This window comes from Monomorium pharaonis, chromosome 4 (assembly GCF_013373865.1).
Source record: "Monomorium pharaonis isolate MP-MQ-018 chromosome 4, ASM1337386v2, whole genome shotgun sequence".
NCBI lineage: Eukaryota > Metazoa > Arthropoda > Insecta > Hymenoptera > Formicidae > Monomorium > Monomorium pharaonis.
In genome coordinates, this window is record NC_050470.1 from 7,419,234 (window position 1) to 7,438,606 (window position 19,373).

General features: G+C 41.4%; 1 protein-coding gene and 1 long non-coding RNA gene across 2 annotated transcripts in view; one reads left to right on the forward strand and one right to left on the reverse strand.

The window, feature by feature from the left end:
- LOC105838292 (GAS2-like protein pickled eggs) overlaps positions 1-18,891 on the forward strand; it is a 63,894-nt gene extending 45,003 nt beyond the window's left edge. Inside the window, exons 4-8 of the mRNA XM_012683750.3 lie at positions 5,952-6,153; positions 6,256-6,340; positions 7,056-7,473; positions 7,704-8,076; positions 14,284-18,891. Of these exons, the coding sequence (XP_012539204.2) occupies positions 5,952-6,153; positions 6,256-6,340; positions 7,056-7,473; positions 7,704-8,076; positions 14,284-15,230 (2,025 nt within the window). The 3' untranslated portion in view covers positions 15,231-18,891. The remainder of the gene's footprint in view (positions 1-5,951; positions 6,154-6,255; positions 6,341-7,055; positions 7,474-7,703; positions 8,077-14,283) is intronic.
- LOC118645321 overlaps positions 1-19,373 on the reverse strand; it is an 87,514-nt gene that overhangs the window by 41,563 nt on the left and 26,578 nt on the right. The gene's annotated exons all lie outside the window — the stretch shown is intronic.

The window sequence follows — 19,373 nt, forward strand, 5'->3', positions numbered from 1 at the left end:
CATTTGTTGAGACGGACTCGTGAGAGACTCGTCAATGCAGTCAAAGTAGAAATTCTTTGTCATAAAGTTTCTTTCTAAACGCATAAACTCATGAGAAAGACGCGATTATATGTTAACACGTACGCATTGCGTTTTCTTTTCAAAGTATAATACATCGTACGCTTTTCTCTTTCCTTCACATTTCATTTCACGGATTATGAATTCTACGGCTTATTAAGAAATTTCTGAAAGTATAAAATTTCAGTACGCTTGGGAATCGAGCGATTGTAATTCGAAGGAATTTTGTTGAAATATCTCTCAGCGTAAAAAAAATCGTACGCCATCCGAACTTTTAAGCAATTTCGTTTATCGGATGCAACATGCTATATATAGGCAAAGTTTATAGGCTATTTCTTAGTTCTGATATATCGGCGATTCGTTCCTCTATATAAAAGACGACTCTGTTCCTTCCTCCGGTTTCGATCCACCGCGCAATTAATGCGACGCGTTAATGATACGCGAATGACGTCGAGTTAATACCTCGTGTAATTGATTCTTAAAATAGCGTTCGGAAACGGGTTCTCCTCGACGGCCGGTGCAGAACGATAACGCAATCGGCGGAGTAAATAAATCTGCGCGGCCGAGCCCTGCAGTGTGCCATTAGGGTCGAGTCAACGATTGGTTGCGACAAGGCGTACATCGTAAAGCCGACGAAATCCTGCGCCGTTAACGTGCGCTCTTAATTGCAAATCGTTCTCTACGTTTGTTTATATGTAAACCGGCTGGTAGTCGTTGTGAATTGTCCAACTACTTCACTACTCCAGTAGTTCATAGTGACGTGGTTCGATATCCTTTCGTGTTTCTCGGCCGCTCAAAGCTACTGCGTGTTGCGTTGCGCTAAAGGCGCCAGACATACTCACGTTTGGCTGTCTCATTGTCTAATTATCCCCATTTTTCTTTTACGTTACAAGTAACGTTAATAAAAAACGATTGCCTGTAATTCCATTGCGGGTTTTTAAGAAGAAAATTCAATTGGACTGATGTATTGTATTAGCTTGTTTGTAAGTTTATGAAAAATAACACGTAGTTTATGCCAAATGCAATTAAGTTCGAACAATCGTAATTTCAGATTTTGACGTTTTTCTGACGTTCTCATGAGAAGTAATCAAACCACGTCCACGGCTCACGGCACAAACAAAGCTTATTAATTATCGAGCGGTACGGTTGCTACGCGATGCGACTGGATTCGTTAACTGACTCCGCGACCTGATTAAATATTTGGAAGGAGAGACAACGTGACGTAAGTGGAAGCTCGCAGTCGACGTCAGCCGGAACGCCCTCGGAATTCGCAATGGGACGCTCGTTCGGCCGAACGAATCGATGATTTACCGAGCCGCCGAGTTGTTTCCTTCCATGAAAAAAAAAAAAACAATCTCGCCCAAGCACCGAGATTTTCAATTCCGTCTTATGTAACGCGTCAATTTGTCAATCGTGATTGGTATCAGACTTGCGAGATAGGGCGCTTGCTATTAACGGAGACACGCGCGGGATTTTTAATGCATAACAATTCGAGGCCACGCGAGATCCGAGGGACGAAATCGATCGACTTTTTATGATAATTACGAGGTAGACGAGGTAATAAACTTGTTAATATGACAACTTAATGTAGTTTTACATGCTGAAATTTCTGAGAACGTTCATCTAAGAAAAAAAATGATAATTTAAATCGGGATCATTTTTTGGCCGATATATCATTTTTATATAATATATGTCATCATTTTGTAACCAAGTCACAGAAATACATTATCAGTATCGACATTTTAATACTAAATATATACCGTTTGTTTTCAAATCTACTTACGTTCCACATGATACGACAATTTCTCCATAAAACTTGCAGCTGCGCGGTCGTGTGCGACGTATGTCACAACTACGGATATTATTATATCTTCTCGCCGCGTACATATTTGCATTCGGCGCGACGTAACGTTCCGCGGATGGATTATTTAACACCTCGAGATACGAGACGGGTAAAAGAAAAAAAAAAAAAAAATCGCGTCACCTTACGTCATCGAGAAAATTCCCGCCCGCGACGGTCGCTTATTACCAATACGCTTGTTAATTTATCGCGCGGCCCGTATAAATCGTCCGCTGGAAAAGTGTCACTGGCACTCGCGGTGGAGGAAAACGCGATGTGGTTCTGGCCACGTGCTCGCTCCCCAGTGGTCCGTGACCAGGAATTTCACACGGCGAAGCCGTGCGTTTTATTGCGCGAGCGGAACGACGCGGTGTCGATAAATAATTTTTTTATTGCCACGAGTGTCAAAAGCATGTCGCTGAACACGAGTCTGAAATCGGGTGACACGCGAGGCGTGTGTCTAAGCTCTTACCAAGAAATTCGTTGAGAACGTGTTAATTGGAAGTATGAGACAGCTCGGCGCAGATTCGGCTGTCGTACAATGACATTTCTGGCCGGTCGAAATTTTCTATGGTAAATTAACATTCTACGGCGAAATTCGCCGACGGTCTCGATATTGGTTTTTTTTTTTCTCTTGAATATATCAACGATCTTGCTCATCGGAATTCCTGGAAGGGATTGAAGCGTGTATAAAGCGGACGTGGACGCGGTTTCCCAACTATTCCGAACAATTTGTCTGACACGTAAATGTTGGATTTCAAACAGTCGTAACTGATTGTAAATGCGGACGTGTACATGATGCTTGGATCTGGGTCGATCTTGGGAACCAGTAAAACACGTTCTTGAAGTTAGATCGGATCTCCCATAGACATCCTGTATATTTAAGGTGATCCGACTCGACGATAAGGGAGAGTGATCGATAGCGTGGTCGATTTACTGTTCGTTGTTAGAGAAAATTTCGATCTTCGAATCATAGAGAAACGATTCAAAATCGGTCGGCTCGGTCGGCTGAGGCGAATCATCGATTACATAAACTCGATTGCTGATGTACGAATGTCAAAGTGAATCGGAAATTTAATAAATCTTGTAAAAAACGCTGAAAATTGAGAAATTATTTCCAAAAACCGAGTCGAATTCTCCCGCAAAACGAGTTATAGAATAATTGGTTACGCCGTTAGAAAAAGAAAAGGCGCGGTGAGTTAAGGGCAGCAAGGAAAAATATTTCTCAGCTTCCAAGGAGCAGCGCAGCTATATCCGTAGAAAATCTAAGGAGGTAGCACTCCTCGCGATTCACTTCCCCGCGATAAACATAACCGATTGCCGAGCACGTTTAGGCGATTCCTCATCGGGACGTGCAAAAATAATAATGAGACGGCACACCGTGTCGGTGCCACCGGCTGCCGGGTCAAGGAACACAACAAACGGAAACACCCTCGACGTCGTAAATCGCGGCCTCGATGACTCGATAAGCGCATGCGCGAATAAAAGCGCCGATAAACTGCCGATCTCACCGATCGGCGATCATCGATACTCCCTTTGCTAATGATCACTTCCGGCGGGGAATATCGACGCGCGGCGGCGCGCTCATTGATAAATGATTACGTCAGGGACGTCGGTGGGGGTGGGGGCGGGGGAGGGGAGTACGGTGGGTGGCCACCTCGTGAATGCCCAAGGACACGACGCCCGTATTTCGCGTGTGTATATCGGCGCGAGATTGGCGACCGCGATACCGCCGGCCCGGCCGCGCGGCGATCAATATGAAGCGAAAGCTCCTGCACACACGCCGGGCGGCGCGTCATTCTGCGACACCACGCTCGAGGAATCGATCGATCAGCCGGCTTTATCGGCCGATCCGATCGATAACGCGGGAGGGGTGAAAAGGAGTCGCGGGTATCGCGATCGGTACGTCGATCTCGGGCGTGTATCTACAACACGCGGGACAATAAATCGTGAGCGACGCCAACGGGGACGTCGGTCGGTGTTGAGGAATTGAATCGGTCAGCGGAAGGAGGTCTCGCGTGTACGCTACCAGGTGTTTCTCCAACTCTCTTACGTTACAGCCGGTGTCGTTATACATATATGTAAAAAAAATTACTGTCGACATACATGAAGAATTCTATTTCTGCCGGCGTGTATTGTTTAAAATTGGGCTTCAAATGCGATTTCTAATAATGTCATAATCGACGCCTCAAACATTTGTCTCAAATACATTCTTGTTTTAAAATCTTAATAAAATTTAGAACATTATAATATAGTCGACAGCATGTTTATGTATCTTCACGAAAATTAAATTTAAAACTTATTTCGCTGCTTAAAAATGCAATTAATTTCCATTAAAAAGATTCAGGATATAAGTAACGAGTTTTTAGAATACGTTTCTCTTTTTTAATGCTTCCATGTAGTTTTATTTTTCTTCACTTGACGAATACATCCGACTAATTTTCTTTATATCTTGATTTGACCAATCAGAAACCTTCTGAATTAAATTGGAATTTTTTTTGGTTTCTCAATTAAGCCATAAAACACGAAATGTATTACGCGAAATGTGCAATTATTCCGTGAAAATTAAATGAGACTACGCAATCCTCGTAACGACTGCAAATGCTAAGACGCGCCATGATTGCGCATTTTTTTTTGCGCAATTTTTTATAGGAACCATTTAATTTTATTATTCGGCGATAAAGAGATTCGCATCTTGCATGTCTTGCATATCTCTTCCTTCCAATTGAAATCGCCAACTCGAACTTGACGTTTCGAAAGTTTTCGCCCGATATAGGGGAAGAGAAGTCGCGCGCGTCTCTTTTTCCTCGCATTTGTGTCGGAGAGGTGAAACGAGCTCGTTTCATAATAAGGGACGCTCTTTTAATGTTGAAGAATTGGGGAACTTTAATGCGCGCAATTTTCTCTGCTTTCTAATTCGAGCGTTTACGAAATGCCTGTGAAAACGATCCCTCTCGCAGTGCTGGTTCAAGTAAATAACCCGCCCTTTTTGGAATTTGTCACTTGACGGGACTTTCGAGTGTCAAGCGTATTAATGAATTCAATTAATTTCTTAAGAAATTAGGCACTGCGAATGGTAAAAAAACTTGGGAAATTGATGATTCTTAATGCAAAGGTATTGGTAAAGATTCTAAAGGATATTTTATTCTGTAAATTTTCACATAAATATATCGATTTAAATGGAAGAAAAAAATCGATGACAAGTAGTTACGACTTTAGAGTATTATTCGTGTTACGTGAATAAACTGACATTCATGTTCACAACGTGCGAACTGGCCAACAAAATCGCGACGCGCGACCTTTCCTTCATTACGCCGCGAGCGGGAGCGACTTTCTCGTGAGGAAAAGCAAGGTTTCCCGGGCTGGTAATTGATCTTACACGAGCGACTCTTACGTTTTTGTTCAACGTGATTCAGCGAGCGACCGCCGCCGCTGAAAGCGACTCGAAAGACGAAGCCGAGCGGTTTTACCTGCTCTTCGCGGCCTTGTTAACGAAACGACGGACGTCCACTGGAACCCATCCTGGTACGACTTCCGAGAATTTCGTTTCGTTCCTACTAATTATCGGAGGCATTCTATATTCTCTCCCCTTTCGGTTCGGCGGTATTTCTCTTCGTGAAACAATGCAACGGAGAAGAAGATTGCGTTTGTTTCGGGGAAAGACAAGACAAATTTAGCTGATATATTTTTACCGCGTTTGTGGTTTGTGATCGAATCTAAAAATACATCGATCATACTATTTTCTTTTTTTTTTAATTATTAAAGAATATATTTGTGAAGTGTAGACAGAGAGAAAGAATGCAACGCTGAAAATAATAAGCTATGGTTCGCGTCAAGATTTCCGGAGATTGTTATATTTGAGTCGAAAGAAAATACTAAAAAAAAAACAAAAAAAAAACAAGACGTCGCACATTTTAATGTTATAAATATTTTGAAAAGAGTTAAAGAAGTAATAAAATTTGTATATTATAATGTATATATTACATTAATCCTTTATACGCACATATAAAATATTATCTGACATTACAAGCCAGCGATTATTTCTTGCTTGCAGGTTCGCGATATCGTGGAGGAGTGCACGTGCCCGACACAGTTTCCGATGATCCATGTGGCTGAGGGCAAGTATCGAATCGGCGACACCAAGGTCACGATCTACGTCCGGGTTTTGCGTAGCCACGTGATGGTGCGTGTCGGCGGTGGATGGGATACCCTCAGCCACTATTTGGAAAAACACGATCCATGTCGATGCAGAAACTGTGAGTATACCGCGGCTGTTTTATCAAGCTCTATCCTCGCTACATGAGCTTCTATCCTAACGAGCTAACGACGAGTTTTTTTTTTTTTTTTTTTTTTTTAAGCACATCGCTCGATGATCTCGGCGAAGCTCATTCAAAAAGCTGGTGGATCCTTCGATCTGGGCAACGCGCAGGTGCATTACGAACGGTGAGTGTGTGCAGTTCTTTTTATGATCCTTTTACGTTTCGTTTTTAATTATACGTTTATTTATTAATGTATTTTTCAAGTTACGAGCCGTTAAAAATTTATTTTTAGCCATATCCATCTTGCGCTAATATTTTCAAGGCTAATTTAAATAACAAAATTTTTATTCCTTTGAAACCAATACTTTTTATTTTATATTCAATGCTAATCATATACGACCATGATTATTGCCTATCTACATTTTGAGTGTAAATACCATCCAGTTTGTAAATCCGATGTTGCATTGGCTACGCTGCCTGAACTATCGACATTCTGTCGCAAGTCACTCCGCGTACTATAGGGTAGTAAAATACGTGGATGCATAAACACGCGTTATGCATACATTATGCGGCTTACAGTACCGTTCATAAGTGCATTAGATTTGCATAAAAGAGAAATAGCCTTTTTTTTTTCTCGTGAAAGCAGAGACTACACCGTATATTGTGTCATATCTCTTGCGAGAGATAAGTGCGAAGTGAGTTTACCTACGCTAGCGCGATTTTTCCTATAAATCTTCCCGATCTTATCTTATAAGTCCGCGCGGGCGACGCGCTATACACCGTCGTGACATTTCGTCGCCATCGCGGAAACTGAAAATTCCCGGGTCAGCGCGACCCCGGGTAACGACCGACATCAATTCCGCCGTTAACGCCCGGCCGTTGGTTTGTTTCGCCGTCAGATCATCACCTCCGAGAACCCGACGGAGTTCCGCGTCGAGCGTCGGCTCGGTGCAGAATCTACAATCGGCGCAGCTGCACGCACCACCCAGAAGCATTTCCAGCAATCGCTCGCGATCGCCCACACCTCACCGGCCGACAACCGGCAGCAAGCAACAACAACATCAACAACAACATCAGCAGCAGCCGTGCGACGAGCAGAAGAAGCGCTCGAGAAGTCCCACGCCTCACAGGAAATTGCTGGCGAGCCCGAATCACCAGGCCGACTTGGCGAAACAGAGATCAAGGTCGCCGACGCCCAGGGCGAATCTGAGATCGAGAAGCCCGACACCGCGGAAGAGCACGGAGTCGTCCAGGAGAAATGCCAACGAGGAGGCGCGCTCGCCGACGTATCACGGCAAACCGCAGGAAAACAGTCGGGTAAGTTTTATCTTTTGCGCCGCGAGGGAAAATATTTCGGGAGAAACCTGAATGTAAACATTTTAAATTTCGAATGTACCTCGACGACTTTGAACTCTTTTTGCGGCACCATTTTGGAATTGCCTTTAATTACATTAGTTTCTATGATTTCGCGAGACCTTATGATAATGAGTGCATGCCGGAGGAGAAAAAGAGTACAACGGGATTTTCCTTTTTTAAACCCCGTTCAGGAGTGCGGCCTGAAGGTGCCGGGCGAGTTCACGAAGCGATACGTCGTGGAGGGCGGCGTGGCACGCCGGGCCGTCGAAAGGGACGACACGCCGAAGTACGAGCCTACCATCTACAGCTACAAGTGCAGCGAGGACTCGAGCGGCAGCCGCAGCCCGACGCCGAGCAAGGAGGAGCAGCCGGCCCTCGAGACGCCGTTCGGCAAAGACACCACGGCGAACACCCAGAAGTCACCGCACGGTGACGGAGAGCACTCGGACAATTGCAGCGAGGTGTCCGACGAGGGCTATCGTAGCCTCGGTGCCGTCCAGTCGTCCACCGCCAACGGGAATTCCGCCAGCACGCAGGGCTCGCCCACGGTTGCCGATTGTCAAAGTAAGTGGACGCCGGTATTACACATATATTCTCTCGTTATCGCGTCTCGCGCGGGATTTAATCGGAAATCCCCCCTTCCCCCCGCGTGTTTCGCAACGGCGAAAGTAAAACATTCGTCCTTTTATGTAATATCCGAGACACGACCACCGTCTTATATCAATGATAAAATGGATCGTTTCTGTTCTCGGGGGAGATTGATAAGGTCTCGCGACGTTCGTTTTCGCTGTTCCGAGTGAATACGGTGATCAGTCTCGAGTGCCCGGCGGTTTGGACGTGCACTCGCCGTCATCAACCGAGCGAGTCATCGAAATTAATAAGAGTGTGGAGGGACAAAAAAGAGGAGAGAGAAAAAAACGGGAAGAGAGAGAGAGAGAGAAAGAAGGAGAAAACGTGGATGCGCGCCGCGCTCGACGAACAAACGCGCATTGTGCGACGGACGAGGAGGCGATGTCGCGTGTCGGGGCGAGGGACGGAGAAAAAAAACTCGACCGACGCGAATCGAGAGATTAAACTCGATTAGGCGGCGGATGAGCGAAGGAGCTGCTTTGTACGCGAAAATAGAGAGAACGAGATCGCGCGCGCGCGGAATTTAATACTCGGCCGCGCGCGACGTTTATCTCCGCCTCGTCGATCTCGCGGGTATATCGACAACGACGAATTAATTCGCTCGCAAAGGCCGCTTTACGCGACGGTAGAGATAGACGGTAGATAAATTTCCTTTGTCAAGAAAAAAGACAAAGATGTGTAATACGCGCGGAGAAAGTTTTGCTTTGTACGAAGGGGGAAAAAAAACACGTTGAAGATAAAGAATCTTGGAAATTGATCGATTCTCTTTTGTGCACTCAAACTGTGCCAGGCTGTTTTCTAATTGGGCAATGCCACAGTCACAATGGAAGGATTTGTACTACTTTATTTATTTCTTTAACTTATCTCTCTCATAACCTTTTGCTAAAGCCATTCATAAATATAACGATGCGTCTATTTAAGCAGACAGCAGCCCGATATGCAAACGCGATCTCGTGGTTCGTGGGCATATTTTCTCACGATTCAAAACAATTTGTTGACGTCGTGTTTTCAACTAGGGAAGAAATAATTCGTTGACAAGCAGAAATTGATGTAAAGATCCGAGAATCCCGTTGGCCCGTACGTACGCTTAAATGAGCCGGTAAAGGCTATCTTACGACCCCGCGCGATGAAAGTCTAGTTTGCATCTCCCTAGCTCGATCGAACTGTCGCATAAATCCCACGCGATTTACATACAATGTGCGCAAATTATTGAGAATTTATACGAATCCACGCACACGTACGACGTTTCGCTGTTTGAACGTACGTACGTCCCGGCATTAATTACACGCGCGCCGTTGACGTGGGACCGGGCGGGCCTTTTATATCGATTCATCGAGATCGCCCTGTCAATCGTGAACATGACAAAGACCTCGGACGCGATATTCGATAGTGGCTCGTGAATCGTGTCTCGCGCGTATGCTCGAACACACACGCGAGGACACCGTCAAATTACCTCGGGCTCTCTCTACAAATCGTCCACGGGCGCCCGACCCCGACACATTCGGACCACCCTGCGAACGATTAATATTCAAAGTACACGGGCGCGCAGAACGGCGTTATAAAACCGTGCGTCCCGGGCTGGGCCGGGCTGACATTTAGCCGGTGCTACGACCGCCGATTATGCGAGGGATCGCTCGGAGCGTGGGCGATCTTCCAACAACCTGTCCTCGGGAACAATCGCCGCCGGTCGATCCTCGATAACACTCTCGCCTTGAACACACGCGAGCTGAGCGAGCGTTCGTGTACTCGGGGCACTCACTCGACTCACTTGACGCGGTTGACGCATTGCCGCAAGTGGAAAAAAGAAAAAAAAATCCGTCGCGGCCAGCCGCGACCCGCTTCGATCGTCCGGACGCTTTTCCTCGTGGCAAATCGCCCGGACTTGGGGACGGCTCTAACTTAACCCGGTGACCTGGACGCTATTCACGTAGAGTGACGTGAAAACAACAACTTTTTAAAAGGAAAAACTTATTAAACTTATAATTCAAAACGTGACGACGTATATAACGGGATGTTTGTTTTTGACTTGAAATTGCGTGTTTGTAATAAGTTTATAACTGCGTCTCGAAATTCCTTTAAGATTTTCATGAAGTATATTTTTCAGGTTCTAATTCATTATTATAATTCATGATTATAATTCATTATTATAATGTGTTATGATACTTTGCAAACAAGTAGAATTTATTTAAATAATTGCAAAAAACTACCTTATACATATAATTTAAAGATCGTAATTTGAAATTCTGTATATAAAAACATACATATTTTTTATACATTTATATATTTTATATTTATTTTCTCTTTTATTTACGTTATTTATATTTCCTCTTTCACGTACATGATTCTTTTGTATATAAATAATTTTTTACAGAATATAGGGCCGGTCGTTCCAACTTCTTGGTAAACTCACCTATCAGATAAGCAAATCTGTCTTCATTTTTTTTATTAAATAAATAAAGACATACACATATTTACCTGATAGGTTTCCCAAAAAGTTGGATCAACCAACCGTTAATAATTTATTTTAAAATTAAAATTGACTCTCTCACATATCATATCGTCTTAGTCTATTTTCGGTCTCGATACGATCGAGATAAACTTTCGCGTTACATTTTGCGAGAAATAAAAGGATCGTTCAGAGGAGTTCTGTAGGCAAGTAAAATATCTTGAAATTGAATTTAAAAAAAAATTAAGATATGCACATAAATATAGGCTTTAGCTGTCGCTGTCTTGTTTCCTATCAAACACATATATATACATAGGTCTAGTTATCTCTAGTTTTCTTATTATTTAGATTAGATCGTATCTTAATTCCACTTTTCTTGAAGTGTTTATTACGCTATCACTCAAAAACATGTGTTTATGAGAATATATGATGTGTAAATGTATGCAAATATCCGCGGTGTATACTGAGCCTCAGGTCCATGGGTTCGCTAAGTCCAAATAACTGTACGGATCAGTCATTCCTGCGGGATTTTATTGGGATTTACGCGAAACTGCCAGGGGCGACCTCCGATGACTCGTTCATTTACATCGGTATCTCTAATTTATGCGACGGCGCTAGACCGCGCATATGCGTATGTTTTCCAAAAACGTGCATCGAGGCAGTTGACTTGTTTTAACGGCAAGAGATATGCATGCGATGTGCACCCTGATGCACGTCAGCACGTTCGCATACCAAGCGTTTCGCTTCGGTTTCGAAGGAGATCCGCGTTCACTCGGGCGAGAGAACTTCTCCTTGGCACCGAGAGTAAAAACAAAATCGCGGCGATTAAGACAGGTAGGCGAGACAACCGTGAAAATATATTAAGATCATATATAACTACAAAATCCTTTTCGTGTACGCTTCAAGAATTAAATTGATTATGTTGGAAGATCGCTTTAAAAATTTATATAATTATTGCCATCCAGTTAAGTGGGATTCAATAATCACTTACTACAGGTATATATATATATATATTTTCAACCTTGTAAACCTTGTAAATTAAATCTTATTAATAGAAATCAAAATCAAAAAGATTGGAAGTTATAAAAAAGTATCTTATGAGTTGATTTTAAGGAATGCTCATTCGTCACATCGTACATCAAGTATTATTGAGAATGGGGTCCGGTAACGATGTGCAATTTTTTAAGGTAGCAAAAAGAATTTCACGATTTCACCGGATTCGTTCCAACGTTTCTGAGCGTGTCGCCGTCATCTGACAATATTCAACGTAACACGAAGTTATTTTGCGACAGTTCCTGGATGAGATAAAAATACAAGGCTAATTTTTCTTGTTACGTTATTTTTCTTTACTAATACGCATTCTTTAATTGGTAATTTATTTCAACAATTCAATCATTTATTTAGTAAAAAAAAGGTAATGCAACAAGAAAAATTAGCCACTTTGTATTTTTAATTCTCTCTCTCTAAGAATAAACTTATCTTTCATCTACGAAAAACTTCACTAGTAGGATAGTAAAAAAACATTTAAAAAGTCAATATTTTCTGACCATTTTACCAGTGGAGTTTTTCGCAGATGAAAGATAAGTTCGTTCTTAGAATTGAATTTCTTTTTGTGAAAATAAAATTGTAGATCGAATGATACAGATGAAGTATTTAAACGAAATACATAATTTTCTGGTTATACATCATAAATCTCCGTAAATTATGTACTTACTTTCTTATATGTTATAAACATCTTATACAATATCGAACAGATGTCATAATATCGAACCAAACATTAAAACTGCGTTTAGCATGAACGTGAACGCAAGTTTCTTCAACAAATTCAATTAGTAATTTATTTACGTAATTTTAATAACAAGTTCCAAGGATTCCTTAGATCGATGAAGGTTGAATCCAGTTTGACCAGCACCGTGTAACTAGGACGAGATCTCGAAATAGATTTTCGATTCTTGGATTTTAATTACAAGTACGAATGTACGTACGCCCACTGTAGCTCAACAACTAAACGGGTTAATATTTATGCGAACGTTTTTGAATTCGGTTTACCGATCGGATTAAAAAGCGCAATGTATTATCGAGAATCTGATTGATTTTTTCAAACTCTAATAAAGCTTAAATTCAACATTCGACGGATCCTATTTCGAAATGTCGTTTCTTTCTTTCTAACTCAGCAAAGAAGGTGATCGCCATTTCCCATGATTACTATTTTCCTATTTGTACGTTTGTTCTGATGGAATCGACGCCATTCTCGCATGGCATCGATACATGAATTTAAAAATCTAATTTTTCTTCTTCGGCGAAGAATGGACTTTCTCTGTAGTTTAGACGTGGGTGCGTGCGAAAATGAAATGTGGGACGAAATGCGACGTGGTGACATCACTTCATAAGAAACATACGAAAGTTGATTCTAATCTGATTTAATAAAGCAACATATCACGATATAAATTTTGATGGACAAGTCCAATTTCCTACGGAAAATTTTGTGTGGAAAAAATTGCAATGCAATTCTATTTAACGTTGTTTCTCTTTCAGTAATAGATGAAAATATTCATGCAATTGATAATAAGGACTCTATGTAACCTACGCTCAAATGATATTAATGGTCTTAACATTAATATCAATAACGCTAAATACACATATATATCATGAAAATTATATAAGCATCGCAAATTATGTGAAGTCAATGGAACATAACGGTGACATCTATATAAAATTTTAAATAAGGTGTTACGTAAGAATTATGTAGAAAATCCCAAGCTCGCATTACATAAAGCAGTAGAACATTTATGATAACCATTCTTGGAAGTCCCGATAAAAGATTTTATTTGCCTTGGATTTTATATTTGTTTCGCAGGTGCGTGGTTTTTGTCGATGCAAATTGAGAGGACGAATATTCTGAATTGTGTCAGGGTTTGCTCTTTTACCTTGTTTATGTTAAATGTGCTAAATGGAGAGATTTGATATTTTTCAGATTCTGAACTGTGTTTGTGAAAGTTGATACCTCTCGATAATAAAAAAAAAAAAAATCGGCTCAGTTCCGAATACGATTGTAATGCGCGTTCATTTATCATCGAAAATGTCGTTATAATGACACGCTGATGGATTGCTACACGGAAACGACAAGGTTGAAATGCTAATTACAAAATTGTGTAACTTTACTTATGTAATTCATAGTTTCCTGTTTTAAATGATAGAAACAGAAGCATTTTTTCAAGCTGCAGCTATAATTAATGAGTTCTGTCGAATTTATTAATTTTCGTAATAAATTTATGATAATAAAGAGCAATTACGAAGATACGTATACATTTTATCATTATTATATAATACGCATTACGTAATAATAAAAATATCAACATAACTGCCAGGAAATATATAAAGAAACTGATTTCGTACTACATCTACATTTGTATAGCACTTGCTAAAATAATTAATTAATTATACAATTATATTTAATATATTTGTATATCAAATTATATACTTTTTTACTCTTTTATGTATCAGAAAGATAATTTTAAAGTATTTGACAATTGTATCGGAAAATTGTATCTTCCGTGAACGTTTCAATATTACTTTTTATCTATTCTAATTGTAACATAACTTGAAATTGTTGGATCAACAAATGAGTTAATTAATCACAGATTATAATTTCGGATATCCAGCGTAAACACGCGTCTTTCCTTTGCCTGTTTCAGAGCAACCTCCAAAAGCGGAACCCGAGGAAAGATCTGGCGTGGAGACTGACAGCATCGAGACCGGACTGCGCAAGGTAGTCCGGAAGGACAGACTGGCGAGTCCCTTACGAGTCTCATCCCCGTCCAGGAGCGCGACGTCCTCATCGACAGGTGACAGAACTCCCCGTGCCGGTTCCATCGCGCGAGAGAACAGTAACTTATCTAAGACGTCGTCTGGTAGCAAGACGCCTAAAGACAGCAATTCCAGCCCGGAAGGTAGCCCACTGAACCGCGGAGGTTCGATTCGCAACAAGGTCAACGGAAGCTACGGGACGCTACGAAAGTCAACGCCGACTGGAAGTATCAGCAAGGCGTTGTCGCCAATAAGCGCATCCAAGTTCTCCCAAGCGCCAGTCGGCAGTAGCGCCACGTGGAACGGTCGACAGACTAGGCGGCGGGCCAGCATCCAGACAGATACCTTCTTGGATCCGAAATCCACGCCGGTCACGTGCACCACGACGCCGAGCTTCTCACGGAAGAGTCCAGGTAGACAAAGTCTACAATCCCGGCCAAGCCCGAATTTTAGTGTCCAATACGATAGAAACGGCAGGAGAATCCGGACCCCCATGGGCACAGCTTCCCTCCAATCGTCACCTACTAAAACGACGAATCCACTGCTTGACCAGATCCTGCAGAAACTGGGCGACTTGAAGGATGAGCGTCAAATGGTGCAAAAGCTGCAGGGTCTTCTGAGAGACTACCAGACCACCTCGACCGATGGTACCGCGGACATGGACTTTGCCAAAGTGTGGGTGGATAGTAACGGGACGATGACAGTGCCCCAGGACGTTCATGTATCGGTCACCCCAAGAAAGGATCCGAAACCCCAGGAAGGATGCTCGAGGATACCGGTACCTCGTGCCCTCTCTTACAAGAGACCGATGTCTGTTGCGTCGGACAGTGTTTGAGGGTGGTTCTTCCCCTTCGGCCACGAGGATCGCAATAGCCCAGGTAGCCTTTGCGCGTTAGGTTAAGTTAGACTGATCGAGTAGGTGCTGACGTCAATAAGGGTAGTCAAGCGCGCGCGTAAATAATTACGCTTCTCGCCGTGCTTGATTCTTGATTTGATTTGATAAATGAGGTCGGACGTTTTGGATCACAACGAGGATAAAAATATTTTGTAGCTGAAGGATTTTATAGTTTGAAGTAGTAGAATGAAAAGATATTCGAGAGATGCAAAGCTCTTATATCTTATAGATTTGTATAAGCAAAGAAAAAAAATGGAATGATGAGGACTGAATTTTATTGCATGCTGATTATTGGAATAAAATTTTTATTTTTACAACGTATTACGAAATACCTTTGATTAGTATTAAAAATAGAATATGAAAACAGATTTTAAATTATATTTGATTGTACATCCAATTACGTACGTCATATTCGATTTAAATTTTATAAATTAGATAATCGATTTAAATTATATTTGATATATAATTACTTTTTCAAGCTCAATAAAAATAAAATTCTGTAAAGTTTTGACTTAAGCAGTAAAAATTTTAATTTATTCAAATCGGACAATTGAGATTTCAAAAGTTTGTGAATCTAGATTTTTACGAGTTCTCCAATATTTTGAGGTTTAAACTTTTGAAAACATTAAATGCCTTTTTGTCATTTAGATAATTATATTTTTGCGCTCGAGATGTCGACAATGCTTAGAATTGCTTTCTATTTCTGCTCTTCGCCTATACCTTCAACAACTATTATCGCAGATCGAAGACGTCCGACCAGAGAGTAACTTAACGGGCCTTAACGGTACGGGGTCAATCAGTTAGTAGTTCTTAGTAGTCACGTATCGGGGTGGTGCTTAGATGGTGCTGAAGTATGAAATGTTTACGATAGACAATGAAAAAGAGAAAGACAGAAACAGAATGAAAGTTGAACGAGTTGGAAATTCGTCCTGCGAACGAGTTTTCAGTTGATCAATGTGGAATCAAAAGTGGGCAATTAACGCTATAGCGAGGCTTACGTTAATGACTTCCCAATTGAATTTCAATCATTTAATTACATCTCGTATGCTTATCGATTATTGGCCTTAAAACGGTTATCTTTAAATTATCATGTAAAATCTTCTTCAAACAAAAATTTACTGTTAAGAATTATCGTTGAGAGTATACATCGAAACATAATTTTTTGAATTCTAACGAAGCAAAAGAGGAGTATTTTAAAGATTGACGATGTCGATTTTCAAGATTACATAATCGAAAAATTTTAAATTTAACAATCGTCGAAAAAACTTGTAACAATTGCACACTCAATTGTTTTTATCGTTCCTGATATCAGCGCCTAATCATTTTTATTTAAAGAATTATATAGTTTATTGGATATATTTATCAAAGATGATTTATTACACGTTAACGAGCTCACTGAAAGAGAAGGAAAAGTAAAGGAGAACAAGAGAGACAGATGAGAAGGAATTGATTAGACATTGAAGATCGAATAAAAGAGATTTAAATGAAAAATCAAACGATCCCCCTCCCTTCCCCTTCCCCATCTCCCCGTCATCGCCTAATGTGAAGCAGACTGCATTGTGTAGATAGCGACGTGTGTCGTCGGACGAATGCCATTCCAGTGTTTAACTGTTTTTTATACCAAACGCAAGCGTAGCGCCAAGTTTTTTACCAAGTGTCTTAGTAACGGACTAAAGCGGAGAGGAAAAAAAAAAGTTTATTTTGTCGACGAATAGCCTGGAAGATGGATATTTTTTAGTATCACTAGTTAGACAGTGTGTACTAGTTAGACGGTCATGTAGCGACGACCGCGAGTAGCGAGGGTGTCTCCGATATTCGGACGATGATGTTGTCGGTCTTTTCTCCCGTTCGTTTCCGCCGCCGGATCCTTCAGGAAAGTCTTCTCTAATCGTCTGCTATAGACGTACGTTACAGTATCGATCACCGTAGGAAATGCGCGAGAATTGAGGCGAGTATCCCGCCGACACGCAGAGCGGGGATTAGCCGCGACGGATTCGAGCCGTCTTGCCTTATTCGGAATTCGAGCGATTTCCTATATGCGTGTGTCTTACGCGCATGAACGACGCTAACGTGTTTTCCATGCGCGCGTATATACGCGAGCCGAAGCATTACTTGTAAATATATCTCCGTGAACTTTTTTTTTTTTTCGGCGAAACAAATCTTTTTATCCCTGGCTTGTAATTATATTAAATTGATCTCTAGTCTGTAAATGGCCATTGTGTTGTACCACTTAGTACTTCGCTTTGAAAGGGCTCGCGGTGATGTCCGGTAAATGTACACACATACGCGTAAACGGATTGTCCGAGGGAACACACGGCGGGCTTACCTGCGACCTGGAGTTCGGTGCTGCGCGGACAAGGCGTTCCATCTTCTGTAAATATAATGAATGCGTTGTTAGAAGCATATCTTCGTTCTCTAAGTATAAAATACGTTCTGCTAAGTTAAACCGACTTAATCCTTCGATAATCTTCGCCCGCGATTAATACGGGGTTATTTGTTGCGCCTCGTTAGTTTAGCGAAAGGTATAAGAATACGTATTTTTATATTTGGTCTTCTCGATACGTAGGATGCTAGCGTAGTGCGCGGAAAATAATACTTCGGACGGTGTATTGCGAGAATCAAAAGTCGCTTAAATAATAATGCAGGTGTGTCGGTGTTGTTATGTGGCGTGCACATATCCCATGAAAATTCTTCGCGTTTTCGTACGGAGAATTGAGTATCCGTCATTGAAGGGTTAAATATACTGAATACCGTTCTCAGCGAATATCATTCTCAGCGAAAGTCAAAGGTACCCGGACATTTATATCGGATGCGCGCGTACGTCGTAAGATCTTTGCGTCGCAGCTTTTGCCCACAAAAACATTTATATTTTTCTTAATTTGCATGAAGGCATCAATTCTTTGATAAGCGATATTATCGTTATTTTCCTAATCCTGAGAAATAGAATACGTATGGAACAATACGCGTGGAACAACAAATAAAAAAGAATGATATCCATATATTGGGAAAAGTTACATTCTTTATATTGAAAAATTGCAGGATGGAGCAATGTGGCGTCGCAGTAAGATCTCGAGTACTCGCGCATATTCGATATTCGATAATGCAATACGACACGATCGATCCGGTGACGTTTGATTCGAAATGGTCCCTGCATTTTCGCGAAAATTGCGCTCGGCTGAGTTTCGCTTTTCTTAAGAGTCACAGCATCGTAATAGCGTATCAGGGCGATTCGATAGTAAGAGAAATATTACTCGTTTCCTCGTTACAGCGCGCAGTATCTTAGGCGCCGGACGGCTAATCCTTAGTCTTAAGCTTTTGTAACCCCCCCCCCCCCCCAGCGATTTCATGGCCGTGCGTTTAACGATTAAGCAATATCGACGATTATCCCAATATTAATATGATTATTGCAGCTATCGCTATGACGACGACGATTACTATTAGTATTATTATTATTATGATTATTATCATCAAGAGGATAATGAAGATTAATTGCTATTATTATTATATGCAACGTTGCCTATGTTACATTATTTTATCTACGAACAGTTATAAATTGACCAAAAACTATATAAAAAGATTAATAAAAGGCCTTAACAAAAAACATCATTTATTGTCTATTTTAATTCTTTCTCCTTTGATTTGATCTTTCAGTCGAGCTGTGCAACTTCACTGATAAAACAGAAGACTAGACATAATAAATTTAATGAAATTATCATCGTTTTCCGTAATCATATCTTCCTCGCATAAATTCTATCTCTACTATTAGATATCTACTTATATTTTATAATTTATACACAATGATATATTGCGAAATAGGACTTTAAATCTTTGCAAGGAGCACAACAAAAAAATCGGTCGTATTTTCCGGATTTTTTCCACGATAACGGCGAGAGAGTACGGCGGAGCCCGTTATGAGGTCCAGTACCACACGGACGGGCGGCCTTGCCGCATATGGTGAGACGGCTCTCCTCGAGAGTACCAACAATGGTGTATACGAGCGGTGTGTGTGTGCGGATCAGCATGCACACACGCCTCTCTTCGAGTTCGAGTGCGCGCGAATCTCGGAAGGAGCCATTTTTGAAA